This window comes from Sus scrofa, chromosome 10 (genome assembly GCF_000003025.6).
Source record: "Sus scrofa isolate TJ Tabasco breed Duroc chromosome 10, Sscrofa11.1, whole genome shotgun sequence".
Classification (NCBI taxonomy): Eukaryota; Metazoa; Chordata; class Mammalia; order Artiodactyla; family Suidae; genus Sus; species Sus scrofa.
The window spans coordinates 16,438,866-16,454,204 of record NC_010452.4 but is presented as its reverse complement, the minus strand read 5'-3'; the positions used below and the strand labels follow the sequence as shown (position 1 = coordinate 16,454,204).

Below are 15,339 nucleotides of genomic sequence, written 5' to 3'. Positions count from 1 at the left end.
CCTCATCACTTAGCAGATTTTCTGGGGTTTTTCCTTTCTCCCTCATCTGAGTTATAGTTCTCTGTCTTTTCATTTTTATAGGTTTTTGGTGTGGTGACCTTTTTATAGATAATAGACCTGTAGCCTCTCTTACTTCTGGTGTCTGCCCCCCTTGTGGCTGAAGTCGGTATGGGGGGCTTGCTGTAGGCTTCCTGATGGGAGGGGCTGATGCCTCCCCCCTGGTAGGAGGAGCCGATTCTAATCCCTCTGGTGGGTGGGGCCTAGTCTCTGGATGGAATTAGAGGCAGCTGTGTGCCTGAGGGGTCTTTAGGTAGCCTATTTACTGAGGGGCAGAGCTGTGATCCCACCTGGATTGTTGTTTGCCCTGGGGCTTCTCAGCACTGACTGATGGGTGGGGCCAGATTTTCCCAAAACGGCCACCTCCAGAGAGAGGCAACTGCTGAATATTCCCGAGAGCTTTGCCTTCAATGTCCTTCCCTCACAACAAGCCACATTCACCCCTGTTTTCGATGTCCTCCAAGAACTGCAGTCGGGTTTGACTTAGGTTCCTGTGGAGACCTCGCTCTTCCCTGGGACCCAGTGCATGTGGACGTCTGTGTGCGCCTTTTAAGAATGGGGTCTCCGTTTCCCCCAGTCCCATGGAGCTCCTGCGCACAAGCCCCGCTGGCCCTCAGTGCCAGATGCTCCAGGGGCTCTTTCTCCCTGTGCCAGATCCCCGCACGTGGGAGTTTGATGTGGGGCTCAGAACTCTCACTCCTGTAGGTGAGTCTCTGTGAACCAGTTAGTTTCCAGTCTGTGGGGCTTCCCACCCAGGAGGAATGGGGTTGTTTATATTGTGAAATCGCCCCTCCTACCTCTTGATGTGGCCTCCTCTTTTTCTTCTGGAGTAGGGTATCTTTTTTAAGGTTTCCAGTCCATTTGGTTGAAGATTGCTCAGCTTTTAGTTGTGAATTTTGTTGTTTTTAGGAGAGAAGTTGAGCTCCAGTCTTCTTTTCTGCCATCTTAATCCCATCTCCCATATTCGGGTTTTTTTCCCTCCTTTTTTAATATCCTTTGCTACATTTCTTCTGTCTCTCCTCTTCAAGAAGCAGAGGAGTTGATAGTACTAATTCAGCCTGAATGTCCCAGAGAAGGGAAGATTCAAGTGCTCTTCCAACAGTGGATGGAGTCTCTTGATTACAGCACTGAAAGGCAAATTGGGGTCCTTAGGCCTGGCATTCGTAATCTGAGCCGTGGCCTGGCAGCAAGCCGACTGTGTGTGCTGTGCAGTGAAAAATGCAGTTACCTGGGCGTATGCATTTTTCTTTCTTTAGACTTGCAGGAAGAGCCTAACTTTGTTTTTATAATGGCAGAAATTGAAACCCAGAGAAAAGTTGAGCCTCCCAAAGTCCCACAGTTAGCATTAGCTGTAGTCAGGAGCAGGAATCATAGCCTGGCTGGTGCCCAGGTTGAGTTGTGAGGTAGCAGCGTGCTGAGTGCTTCTCATGGGTTGTCACCATTGGTAGGTGAAGGGCTTCATTGCTGGAGTCAGAATCTCTGAGCTGAAGACAGCGTTACAAAGCCTGTGCAGTTGTGGACAAGTAGCTAAGGACTGTGAGTAGGAACAGCAGGCACCGTCTCGGCGTGCTTTCCGCTGGCCCAGTGCAGGCCATGGGGATTCTGATAACACCCCTGAGTTGCTGGCCTGGCCTGGGAGTACGTCCACCATAGAGCATTCGCAGGGCCTCTTCCTTGGGCTGTAAGCGTCATCGTATCCAGGCTCCATCATCCCCTGCTTAACACCCTCCAGTGGCACCAGTGCCTCCTAAACGCGAACCGCTCACACTGGCCGCACAGCTCCGTCCGCTCTGGTCCCGTCCTCCTCTGCCATCTTCTCCGCAGCCCCGGGCTCCACCGTGAGGGCCCCGCGCCTCGCTGTCCCTTGGGACCTCCCTTCCGCTAGGACACTCCCCTCCCAGCCTTTTGCGTGGACAGTTCTTGCTGGTCTTCAGATATATTTAAATGTCACTTTATCAGAGAGCTTTCTTTATCCTCCCAACCTGAAAAACAGTGCAGCTTATCAGACGCCATCTCTCCGCCCCTTCATTCTCTACATGGCCCGACCCCTTTACCTGCTGATATTCTCCTGGTTAATTTATCTTATTTTTCTTATTGAAGTATATATATAGTTTTATTTTTACCAATGCGCAGTCGTACGTTTCAGGCATACAGCGCACTGCTTCGTATGTTTATACACATGCTCCTTTTCTGAATCTTTTCTCTTACAACATTTATAATGTGTTAGAGAGCATAGTGTGCAGTGCCCTGAGTAGAGTTCCACAGTAGGTCCTTGTGGGTTATCATCCGTTACACACACAGTGTGCCTGTTAACCCCAAACTCCTAACTGGGCCCTCCCCACACGCCCCTTTCCTCTGTGACAACCAAAAATTTGTTTTCGGTCTGTGAGTCAGTTTCTGTTATGGAAATAACTTCATGTGTGTGTGTGTGTGTGTGTGTGTGTGTATGTATATATATATCTTTTGGAGTCCACATATAAGTGATATTATATGGTATCTATCTTTGGCTTACTTCACCTAGTATGATAATTTCTAGGTCCATCCATGTTGCTGTAAACGGCTTTATTTCATTCTTTTCTGTGGCTGAGTAATATTCCACTGTATATACCTACCACATCTTCTGGATCCACTCCTCTGTCGATGGACATTTAGGTTGCTTCCATGTCTTGGCTATTGTGAATAGTGCTGCTGTGAACATTGAGGGGCATGTATCTTTTTGAATTATGGATTTCTTCAAATAGATACCCAAAAGTGGGATTATTCCATCACATGGTAGGTCTATTTTTAGGGGGTTTTTTGGGGGGGCCACACCCATGGCATTTGGGGGACCCCAGGCTAGGGGTTGAATTGGAGCTATAGCTGCTGGCCTACCCCACAGCCACAGCCACACCGGATCCTTCACCCACTGGGCGAGGCCAGGGATCGTACTAGTCAGATTCATTTCCACTGAGCCATGACAGGAACTCCTCTGTTTTTAGTTTTTTGAAGAACCTCCGTAGTGGCTGCACCAGTTTACATTCCCACCAACAGTGTAGGAGGTTCCTGGGTTAATTTGTTTATTTCTTTGTTTACTGTTTTTCTCCAGCTGGAATGAAGTAGCTCTGAGAAGGATTTGGTTTGTCTTATTCACTGCCCGCCCCAGCTCAGTGTAGGTATTCAGTGAATGTGTATTAAGTGAGGTGAATAAACAGACGACGGTGAGGCCGGCGGTGTCAGGGCCAGAGGGAGGCCCTCGCTGCCCGGAATGTGTGTTCGGCGTCCCCCTCGCACAGCTCCACGGGGAGGGAGGACAAGGTCCTGACATGTCGCTGACTCACAGCCTCTTGGAGACACTTGTGTTGGTTAAACAGAGCTTTTGGCATTGGCGGACTCTCAGTTTTTAGGAAGCACTAACCGGGTTCTTTGGAAAGCCAAAGAAGCAGGTCGGCTCTGAAATGCAAAGCCGGGAGTGCATATTTTACTCCAAGAGGCGGCGTAGAATCCCAGCGTGGAAGAGGACGGTGGAGTTGAAGAAGCCCTGGGCTTAGGCCCTGCTTCGTGTCCTGCTCTGTCCGTCACGAGCTCTGGAAGGTGGCAGGTCACTCTGCCCTCTAGAAAGAGGGGCACAGGGCTGATGATCTCAGAGCCCATCTTGCCCCGCGGGTGCCTGAGAAGCCATCTCTTGAAGAAAGGCAGCCCGGGTTCTCTATAGATTTAAATAACCCTATAAAAATAGGGTTGTATTTAAGTGCCAGCTCAGCTGATGGAATAGTGGCCTTTATCCTGCGACCCACTCTGTGAAGGGTGACGGGGTAAAGCCCCAGTGGAAAGAGTGGGTGGACACGGGGAGGGAGGAAAGACACAGCTCCCGAAGTGCGGCGGGCCCTGCCCTGAGCCCAGCCCCAGGTGGCCCTGCCCAGACGTGCCTCCCGCGGCAGCATCTAGACTGACAGGTGCACCGCAGTCTGGGGGCAGGAGGACACTGTGGAGCGCCACCCTCTTACTCCAGCTCAGGGTCCCCAGAGAGAGACGTCAGCCGGAAGAGCGGAGGCCAGGGCGTGGGCACCCGCAGCCTGCCCTCACGGCTCAGCCCAGCCCAGGCCGAGGGTGGGCTCCCGCCTTAGGGAGCAGCCTCCTGGGCGTCAGACCGCAGCGCCTGGGCCCTTCCTGGGCGGCAGGGCGGTGCGCTTCCTCGGACGGCTCCTGGGTATGGCCCAGTGTCCCCGAAGAGGCGGCTCAGAGAAGAACCTGTGAAACCTTGGCCTGTGATGCCATTCAGCATCCTCTGCTCTCGCAGCTTCGAACAGCGTGAAAACCCACAGAGGCTTTGTTGATAAAAGCCCACAGGAGGACCACCGAGTTAGTGATGGTCTTCCCACTTGCCACCTTGCTTTCATAAAACAGAATAGAGTTATTTTTTAGAACAAATCAGCAGTTAGAAAGGCAAATGTTCCTTTTTTACAAACAGCTGCAGTAACAGGCCAGATTGTCCTCGCTGGTGTTAATTAATTGAACAGATTTTGGAATGTGTCGTCTTGCATGATATCCATTAATGGTCCTCTGCCTTCCTCTTAGAGAAAAGGAGGATTTCTTTGAGCTCCTAGTAGCTTTTGCTGCCTTGTAATTACTTTTGCTAAATATTCTAAAGAAATCAGGCACCTAGCGCTGCCTGGGTCCCGGGATCCAGAGTCAAAGGCAGGGCTGAGCACCCTGGTCTCTTTCCAGATGTGAGCTCTTTGAGGCTCTTTGCATAGGTGGTGTCCTTTAGTGTCTTTGTGCCTCTGAACCTCCCTTCAGAGGGGGAGCGCATTCAGATGCGCGGACCCCTCATTCCTGCCCCAGCAGGGTCCAGTGCCTCTGGGGACAGGACTGGGAGTCTGCCCCCACTCCTGCCAAACTTAGGAGGACAGGAGGCGCCGGAGTGACAGGCGATGTCCCTGGCTGTAAAGAGGATCGAGGCATGGGGCCTTCACGTGGTTTTCTATGTTCATGTTCAGAAATGGGATGCATTTGTTCCTAAAGTGGCAGGAAACTTGCAGCTGACAATGCAGCCTCGTAGCCAAAATACTCGTGGGAAAGGAAATCCAACCCCTCCCCCCGTCAGAGCCGGGCAGCCCTGGGCTCCTGGGCTCCTGGGCTCCTGGGCTCCTGGGCTCCTGGGCTCCTGGGCTCCTGGGCTCCAGGCCTCCGGCCCGGTGCGAGGCCGGGTTGTGGCCCAGAGCTGGGCCTGCCCCACGCTGGCTGAGGCCGGACCAGGCCGCCCGGGCACTGCGTGCTGAAGGCGCAGAGGCACATCCAGGGAAGCAGAGCTGCTGCTCGGGGGCAGAGCTGTTCCTTTGAAATGTAATCGCCACAGGTCAGAGGCTGGGCGTTAAGATGTCAGCCGCCTTTCCTCTGGAGGGTTCTTATACTTTGTGACTCAAAACAGATCTCGCCATTCACAGCCCCTGTCCTCTGGAGGACAACCAAAAACACCGTGGCAGGTATGGGATCTAAAAAGACGCGTGTGGTCTGCCCGGTACCTCAGCAGTATTTCATAAGGAGGCAGAGCTTTCCCCAAGTCACAGTACTGCCTGGAAATGCTGGCGTTAGTTTAAAACGTCTGTTTCCGGAAGGAAAGAGGTTTACTCGGAGCAGGAGCCACAAATGCTTCTGGATGGATTGAGTCCCACCTAATACAGTGATAGGTTCTGGTACATTCAAGGCTTTTGGCTAGCAACTCGACCCCATTTCTAGAATCTTCTATTAAAAATAATAGAACACTGAGAAAATAGCAGAAATGCTGGTTTTTCTGCAGAGGAATGCAGAGCATTGTCCTTTGTTGTGTGACAGGGTTAGTGGCCATGACAGAGCAAGATCTGTGCCTTCTCCCCTTACATGAAAGTGATGCTCCCCGGAGAGGCTAAAATATAAAAGAATTGGTGCTGTCCTTCCTCTGTGTTTGAGGAAATAGAATTGTTTTGCTTGAAGAAAAGAAAGGCGAGTTGCTGTCATCGCGCAGCGGAAACAATCCGACTGGGGCACCACGAGGTTGCGGGTTCCATCCCTGGCCTTGCTCAGTGGGTTAAGGATCTGGCATTGCCAAGAGCTGTGGTGTAGGTTGCAGATGTGGCTTGGATCCTGCGTGGCTGTGGCTGTGGTGTAGGCGGGCAGCTGTAGCTCCGTTTAGACCCCTAGCCTGGGAACCTCCATGCGCCACTGGTGGGTGCAGCCCTAAAAGGACAAAAGACCAAAAAAAGAGAAAAGAAAGTTGGGCCTTTGAAAGACTCTCACTTGTTTCATGTCAGACAGTATATGATTTAATAGCGGGGCGCCCCCTCCCCCAACCCTGGCAAACAGCCCCAGGCCTGGAGGGAGGTGGCCCAGAGCAGGTGCACAGGAGCCCCGGAGACTGAGTGACTGAATGCAAGGAAGTGCATTCTGACGGGGCAGGATTTTCCTCATCAGAATATGTTTGGAAAGAGGTCAAGTGATCATTTGTAATCTTTCAAATGCAAGAAAACAGGGACCAGCAAAGGGAGAAGCAGCTTAAGTGGAAACGGGCTCTTTCCTTGCCTTTCGGGTCTCCCACTTTGTTCCCTGATGAGCTAGGGGACTTGGAAGGGGACTTCCTTCCTTCTCGTTCCTCGCTGATTCTCTTTATTCTTTCTGAGTTAAGGTTTTATCATAAGAAAATTAGGGATCAAGTTTTAAGGCAGTTACGGGATACAGAGTAAAGAGCGTAACATCTCACACATGCAACCAAGGGCTCAGATGAAATGGAATCCTAATAAGCTTTGATGTGCAAGCACACCTAAAGCATCATGAAGCAGTACAAGTATTTGAAGACAGATCGATATTGGATTCTAAGCAGATACTTTGGGTGCCTTAGGATTCTTTGACTTGGTAATTCTGACATGGCTAGTTTCATGAAGTTAAAGCTCGCTGAAGATCATTTGTCTTATTTACACAAATCTTGTCTTCAATAAGTAGTTTTTCACAGGTGGAGTCTTGAAATGTTAGTGTCTTAAAAGAGATGATTTGATAGTGTTATTTCATCAAAGAGCATGTGTTTGAAAAATGAGATCGTTGTTAAAATAAGTGAAACCATCATGTGTTTTTAAAATGAGTGAAACCATCACAAGCGTCTGGGGACCTTTGGCTCCGTTCATCTTTATCATGTTCCGAGTCAGACCTGTGTGTAGACTAGAGAAAACGTTGCACAAAATGAAAGTAAACTTCAAATAGCTGTTTCCTGCCCACAGATGATGAGGACGGAATGGACTGCATGGACAATGAGAGGCGGCCGCACTTCCCTCAGTTTTCCTACTCTGCAAGTGGACGAGAATAAGTCTCTTTCCTTCTGCTACTTCACTGTCATCCTAGATTCATCCCTGAAAATGATTCCTGGACATCACACCAGCCCTCGCCCTGACGGAGGGCAGGCGCCTTCCGACTCCCAGACCAGTCCGAGGTCTCCACCCCGCGCCGCCTGTACCCCTGAGAACACACACGTACGCAGACACACTCGACTTTTTGGTTTTGCATGAAATTGTATCTCAGTCTAAGGTCTCATGCTGTTGCTGCTACTGTCTTACTATTATAGCAACTTTAAGAGGTAATTTTACAATCTCTGGAAGTCATGAGCCCACCACTGTTCATTTGTGCACCAACTGTCATCTTTTGATCTTTTAATTTTTGTTTTCCCCTATTAACAGTGAAGGCTAAAGGAGATACACTGATTCTAGGTACATTTTTTAACTTTCTAGAAGCTAAATCAAACACTAATTAGACTAAGAAGCTGTAGTTTCTAATTGAGAACAAGCAATCGTGGAAGCGCGGTGATGCGCAGATGCAGTCTTAGTAAAGCGTATCAGAGCAGCGCAGAGAGCAGGCATGTGTCACTCAGATCGGCTGGAATCCACTAGGAAGCGTTTGAGAGAAGGACTGACCAACTGTGAAGCTAGCGCTAGACATCTGGGAATGCGCACGCCTGTTGGATACTGCAGGGGAGGCCGGGGATTGCGGGAGACGCCCGGGTTTCCCAGGCAGTCGTTGGCGAGGGAGTTGCTCTGCCAGGAGGGACACGTGCTCTCGGAGTCAAGGTCACTTAGAGGGCCCGTGATGCCATTTGCGCCAGAAAGCATTTTCTCCCCTGTGCTTGGAACCCTTTTTCCCTTCTTGATCTTATCACCTCTGATGGCTGAAGAATGTAGACAGGTGTAACGATCCTGCTTTTCACCAAAATTTGTACACCAAGGTAAAAAGGTGGTTTGCCTTATTTTAATTTTTTTACCTTCAGTTCTACGTGGATTTGCTTTCTCTCGGATGTTAAAACCTCGAATGTCCTTTTATGATTTTGTTTCTATTGCCGTAGTATTTATTTTTTAGTGATGAGAATTGTATGTCATGTTAGCCAATGCACTCCAACTTCACATAAAAGAGACGTCCTGCAGTTTATTTCGACCCATGTGCAAGGAATGTACACGCTGATGAGAGTCATGCACTTTCTCTCCTATGTAGACAAAGGGGACGAGGCTCTGAAACTGCACACGGAGGGCAGAATTCGGCTTGGGGGGGAGAGGCGCTGTCGGTTAACCCCTTGGTGCTAAAAACGAGAAACCCCCAACTCTCCACGCCAAGGGGTTGCAACAGATGGATGTTAATGCTGGCTCTTTTGGGAACCGAAATGTTACGATGGCCTGGCGACAGAGTGTAATGAAGACAGTTTGAGACCCGGATGACGAGAAATGGACTTCACTTGGCGAGATGCACACATCGCGAGTATTTACGGAGTGGGCAGTAAAGGAGAAGGACCTGGTGTGTTTATTCTGATCATGGTACATTTCTCACTGAATTAAGCCATCAGGGAAAACAAAAAACAAAAAAGAACACCTCCAGCTTTTCTTTTTCTGTATATACTCATGTCCTCAAATTCCACCATTGCTCACTGACAGGGGACATGTATGCAAACCTCATATTTCTCCTTCATTAATGATGACTTCAGATTCAACCCTTTGGTGCTAGGAGCTGACATTTTCCAAAGCAGCCTGTGAAGTCCAGGGGGCAGGGGGGCTCCCGACTCCACGGGGCACTTGAGGAGATGTGTTTTAGGTGAACGTCGGACAGCTCCCACGTGGAAGGCTCCAGCATGATGAGTGTCGTGACCGCATTGTATGAGAGAGCAAGTGACCTTCCCGTAGGACGAGTCATATTCATACGCCGATGTCTTAGCCTCTTGACGCTGGAAGTGTGGATTTCTAGATCCGAAACCACTGCTGGCGGTGGGTGGACCGCTGGGACCGACAGGGGGGTTCAAGGGCATTTTACTAAGGCAGCTAAGACATATGCAGACATAGATGTTATTCTGATTTTTCATATTTCTACCTGAGTGAAGTTCATCCTTAGCATTGAGTAGGAAGTTCCAGGGAATGGTAGTTCATTCCTAACTTACACATAGAGCTCAACATTCTTTTTCCTCTTGGAATTCTGTTGAATGTTTCACGTTGACCAGGAAGTAGACTGGAAGGTATGTCCTGTAAGTTGTCTTGCATCCATTGGTGAGAAAGACACAGGCGAGAGGGAGAGAGGAGAGCTGAGACGGGCTGGTGTTCAGAGCATTCACTTCTGCAGAGGGAAAGTCAGGCCCCACACTCAGCACACCGGGGGTTTGGGGTTTTTTTCAGATCTGAAGGTGGCTTCCATGACGCTGGCCGAGGACACCTCCTAAAAGTCACGCGGCGTTGACTGGGCCCCAGGCCGGCCTCTGCCCAGCTGGCTCTCTGTCCCCAGTGGTGCCCGGGCTCAGTCCCCTCCCGAGATTCCGTCGGTGCCACGCAAGGGGTTTCCTTGGCTTCGCTTTTGAGAGTCCCTTCCTTTCGCCCCCCGATCTCAGCTGGTGCAGAAGAACGATCGAAACCCAGAGATGCGTGTACACAGCGAGTCGGAAACTTCCCTCCCGTCCGCCCAGAGCTGAAGTTCGGGATCCTGGCGGACGGAGAGGCCTGAGCCTGGAGCCGCTCTGTGGGGAGAGAGTCTGGGCTTCGCGGCCTCCGTCCTGCACCGCCTTCCACGCGGGCTGCCTCGGGCCCCAGGCGGCCTCTTGGGGGAAATGGGCCGCTTCTGCTTGGATCGTTGGCAGGGCTGCTCACAGCTTTGCTGTCCCCACTAACCCCATAGCATCAGTGCAGTGTTTCCACCTCCCACCCCGATTCCTGGCTTCGTCGAGCTGACTGTTCTTGCAGGGCCACTTGCTTCTCTTAGAGGACAAAGTGAGGGCCTTCCTTACTAACCGCAGGGTCTGTCACACCTCAGTGTCCTACTTGCTGCTACTGTTTGTACTGTGTCCACAGTAGAAGTTCCTTATCTTGCTCCTGGTAATGCATTACAGGCCAGCATGAAATGTTAAACTATTTATTTAAATAAAAAGGAAACCTCTAAATTGGTAATTGAATTACCTCCCTGTAGCTTTATAGTTTGTGACATTTCTTGACCTTTGCTAGTTCTTTCATTAGATCCGCGCGAGATCCAGTCACCTGGTTAAGGATTTTAAGCTGAAGCAACTATGAACCCAAGAACCTGTATTACTCTTACTGTCGGTCATACTAAAACTGTTTATTTCCTTAAGGATATGGCCCACAAGGATGTGAAATAACTACAAGAAACTTTTGTACACTGTACATCCTCAGTATTTTTACACGTCTGATAGGGATGCACATTATTTTCCTTCGTGCAGACAGCTTAAATAAAGCACTATGTCAATCTGCTCCTTCTCTGTTTGTTGTTGTTGGACGTGGCTCCGTCATCTCAGAAAACGAAATCATCTTCTTCTCTGAAAGGAGGCTTTGGAATAGCTCCGCCTGGTATCAGCTCCTTCTAGATAAAAGCGTGACAGGAAAGGAGGTGGGTTTCCCGTGGCTCCCACCCCGCACGGGATGATTGGACGGCTTCGGCCCGGGGTCGGCCGGGCAGGTGCGCAGAGGCGGAGAAGGGCGGCCCCCGGGGGAGGCGCCGCCGTCCCGGCAGCGGGTCGGGGCAGGTGGGTGCCGCCGGCGATGCAGGGGTGTCTGGCTCCCCTCCAGCCCCACCAGTCTTCACACCAGGGGCTTTGGACCCAGCGTCGTTAACGGGTGGCGCCCATCAGTAGTGTCTTCCCGATGAGGTTTCACTCTGCGTAACTTCCCTTCTTACGGTCTGAAAACTTCATGGCCAATTAACCGACTCGGCCGTGGGTGACAGAGACGCGTGGGATGCTTGGACTGCCGTCTGATCTGCCTAGGATCATTCTGGATGGGGCCTTTTTCTGATTTTACCTCATGAGCCTGCTCTTGCGGAGACTTGGCTCTGCCCCTGTGACGCAGCCAGGGAGACGATCGGCTTTGGGACCCAAGCGGGTCAAACACGCGGGGGCATGTCGCACGTGCTCTCCTCGGAACCGCTGGGCCTGACAGATCCAGGAGGCTGACATAAAGTGACCTCTACGATTCTTTACAGGTGCTATCTTTAGACTATTGTGTCATTTATTTACCCTTCCTGAAACAGAACTGGGGACAGTTAACATAGCTTGTGTGACAGCGTGTGTGTCTAGCACACTTGGTGAAATCAAAACAAACTTCCGAATCGGAACAGAAGTTCTGTTCTTTAAGGCTTGAACCTCGTCCACACGCGAGAGACTCGAACGGTCTCTGCGGGTGTATCTTCCCACTGCCCCCAAAGGCTCACCCACATCCATCCGAGAGGCCGTGCCAGTGATGCTGAGGCGGCGGTGCCGGCGGTAGCTCTCTGCCAGGGACAGTGGCCTGAGGTCGGGGACTCGCCCAGGCTGCAGCCTCGCCCTTAGGTCCATGTCCTCCCCAAGGATAAAACGACACTGTCAGTGCCCCCCCCACTTTTTTACTTTAAAGCATTTGAGGGCTTAACTGTGTATAGTAGAAATACTATTTTAAACTAAAATAATGATCTGTGTACAGATATTTGATAGAACTTGAAGTAAATTTTGTAACTTCACTAAGTATGTTTTTAGGTTCCTCTGAGTTACTGCATATGGAAGAAGAAAACATGACACCACCAAGCCAAAGATGCTTTTTGTCTGTTTTTGTTGTTACCAGAGCAAAGAGGATAATGCTTAGTGCTTCCCGGTGTCTTCTGGTTGTGCACAGATTAGCAGGATGGTAAATTCTGGAGTCTTCGGGGATGCTGAGTCAAAGCAGAGTTGAAGGATGCGCTGTCTAGGTCACCTCGAAGAGGGAAAGAAGCGTGAATGGCAGGAGAAAGGTTTGGTCCTTGATACCCTTTGGCCTAGTTAAAATATGTGCCTTTTTTGGTGTGTTTTTTTCCATCACCACAAGATAAAAAGGAACCATTTCAAGTCTTCAAAAAGTTCATTTATTGAAATTCTTCTGTGTAACAAAGCATACAAATGAGCAGATATAAAAAACATACTAACTCAACGCCTTTTCAGCAAACGTACAGCAGGAGGTCTCCTCATCTAGTGTCAGACGTCAGCTCCAGCCCGTCCGTCTTGGCAAGGAAGGTGGTGGTGACGGGGCCCCCCCGCGATCTGAGGTGGGGTCCGCTGGGAAGGTGGCGGTGCGTTGTGGCATAATTCCGTACAAATCAGATGAATGTAAATATCTCTTTGTAAATCATTTATTTCACTCTGTTTCATCCAGGTCAGCAATCAGATTGTGGCATGCTGGGTAACTGGAAAAAAAAAAAAAAAAAAACGATAATAAAAGTAAGTTTAAATAGATGCTGATCTTCAATGTGCTTTGTCTTCTCACTGGTTCCGTTAACCCCTTTCTGAGTTTTTGGAGAAGATTGTTTTGCAGAAAATAAATTGTATGTAACCGGGTGATGAAAACTTTGTAGGAATATAGGGGGAACTCTTTGGTTTTAATGCTTTAATCCGGAAAACAGTCTGATGACAGGACCCAGCCAAAGAGTCGCTCCGCTCCCCCTGCAGCCAGGGATATGGAGATGCCGACGGGTCCCAGAACCTGTTAACGGAAAGCTGCTCAGACGTTACAGAGAGTAAAACTAGACCCCCCCAAAAAAACAAGGTGTAATCGAAGTTGCCTTGAGAAACTCCTGGTGACATGACACAAGCTAGAACCTCCAAATGTGTAGATGCAGGCGATGTATTTTCACCAAATAAAGGTGTTTTCACCTGGAAACCACCTCCCACGTGCTGAAAGGGGGAAGCTCCCGCATTCGGTCTCTTAGTTTTAAACAGGAATAAGGGTTTCAAAACCAGCTCATGAGAACTGGGTCGAGGGAGTCGTACCGACTCCTGCTGCCCTGGCTGATGCTATCAGATCAGTGTCAACCACGTCAGAAACCGCTGGAAGGAAAACATCTCTCCGGTCTCTGCTCCGTATCCTGTGGGCGGGTGGCTGCGAGGTCCTTGCCCCCCGGAGCGGGAGCGGGAGCCCCTGGGAGGCTGGGCGGCAGTCCCGGCTTTCGCGGCGGCAGATGAGCCGGGACGTGGTGTCGGGACTCCGGCCTCAGGCCGGGGGAGAACCACCTTCGAGGGCAACGAGTGCGCTCTGCACCCCCATCTAGGTTTCCCGAGCTCGAGGGGCGCCTGCCACCCCAGGATGGGACAGCGAGCGACACCGAGATCAGGGTTTGCACAAGAAACATGAAAAATCAGTCTGCTGCCTTTTTTTAATGAGAGAACATTTACATTTCAAGTAGATGTCCCAGTCATGTGAGACAGTCCATTGCGACCAACCGTGATGAGCAAGTCTTAGGTTTTTCTTTCGTCTTTTCAGGGCTGCATCCACGGCACATGGAGGTTCCCAGGCTAGGGATCAAATCCGAGCTGCAGCTGCCGGCCTACACCACAGCTCACGGCAACGCCAGATCCCCAACCCACTGAGCAAGGCCAGGGATCGAACCCGCATCCTCATGAATCCCAGACAGGTTTGTTATCACTGAGCCACAATGGCAACTCAAGTCTGGGGTCCTGACATGGGGCAAGCGGCAAATTGTGTGTGCAGCCCCCTTGCACAGCGGGAGGCCTCGTGTGTCCCGGGGAAGGTATCAGGGTCTGCGTGGCCCCCTGGAGTTTGGGGAGACGGCTGGGCCCTCTCCCTTGCACCCCACCCCCACCCCGGGCTTCTGCAGGGAGGCCAGCTTGCCCCGGGCCACCCCCGCCGTCCTCGGGGGCTGCCCCCAACTCCACCTCACACAATCAAGCATCATCTCCAAGAGCTGGCTTGCCTGCCGTCCTCACTGACTGGGGCAGGGTGGCCGCCCTCAGGGGCCCCAGGGAGAGTGGCTTTTCCTCCAGTGTTACGGCTCAGGGCGTCTCTGAACACGAGGATGAGTGTAAACCACCAGCGGCACGTTGCAGAAGAACGACTGAACGGAACTGAGGTGGAAGAACACACACGTGTGTAACACGCACAACACAGGGCAGTTAAGACCCGAAGGCGAGGGGAGAGGTGGGTTTTAAAACCAAGCTGCATGTGCGGCAGAAGCGGACACATCGTAAACCAACTGCACTGAAAAGGCAAGACACCAGCTCCAGGAAACACGCAGTTCTCCCGAGTCTTGGCGGTTCCCTCGAGGAACTGCTGTCACTGGATCTGCCCCTGCGGACGCGGGGCCAAGGGCCGCCCCACCTTGTCCCGGGTGTGACGCGGCCGTCACTGTCTCCTCAGCTGTCGCTCATTTGCTTTGTAACCCCTCCCGCTTCCACCACAGACGCGCTGCTCGGCGCCAGACCCACGGCCAGAGCTCAGCAAACGTGACGGAATGGTTTACCCTGTTACGCCACTGTCTTCCTCTGTGTCACCCCGGACGGCTGCATTTAGCGAAGAATGTTTCTCGGGTCTTCCCCCAGCCGGGAGCGTGTCCAGAGATACAGAAGGTTTGTCACTGCCAGCACCACGGTGTCACGGTCTGGCTGTCAGAGGGACGGGGGGGGGGTTTGTGAGCTTGAGCCCCCCGGCCACCATTTCATGGTTCCTCTGCCTCCAGACCTGTCGCCAAGGCCCCTTGCTGTGGCCCCCAGGGTGGTGTGGCCACATCTGCGGTTGCCAGTGGCTGTCCCCCAGATTGACCGGGGCCATCGGGTGGCCTGGCAGCTGCTCTTCGGAAGCGCTGTCCACAGAGGACACCAAGGCTCCACACCTGCAAGAGCCTGAAGCCTCAACGCCTGGACCCGTTTTCTCAGTTCTCACTTGAGACCCTAACAGAGCCTTCTCCCCATACATCCTGACCTGTGTCTAATTTGTTTCTAAAATTTAGACGTTTCAGAGTTTAAAAAATGAGTCTCTGGGTGACCTGCATGGTCCAGCCAAGCCTTCTCTGCTG

General features: G+C 51.3%; 2 protein-coding genes across 17 annotated transcripts in view; one reads left to right on the top strand and one right to left on the bottom strand.

Moving 5' to 3' along the window:
• Positions 1-12,740, top strand: part of AKT3 (AKT serine/threonine kinase 3) — a 300,281-nt gene extending 287,541 nt beyond the window's left edge. For 4 of the 7 annotated variants that reach the window (XM_021063994.1, XM_005667942.3, XM_013980051.2 and 1 more), the window contains one exon: positions 7,281-12,740. In XM_021063994.1, coding sequence (XP_020919653.1) covers positions 7,281-7,366 — 86 coding nt within the window. In that variant the 3' untranslated portion in view covers positions 7,367-12,740. 7 annotated transcript variants of the gene reach the window in all.
• The window catches only part of SDCCAG8 (serologically defined colon cancer antigen 8), a 250,651-nt gene continuing 247,688 nt past the window's right edge, over positions 12,377-15,339 (bottom strand). For 6 of the 10 annotated variants that reach the window (XM_021064173.1, XM_021064174.1, XM_021064180.1 and 3 more), the window contains one exon: positions 12,377-12,717. In XM_021064173.1, the coding sequence (XP_020919832.1) occupies positions 12,688-12,717 (30 nt within the window). In that variant the 3' untranslated portion in view covers positions 12,377-12,687. Of the gene's footprint in view, positions 12,718-14,787; positions 14,930-15,339 lie in introns of all 10 variants that reach the window. The other 4 variants (XM_021064176.1, XM_021064177.1, XM_021064172.1 and 1 more) reach the window with 1 other exon arrangement.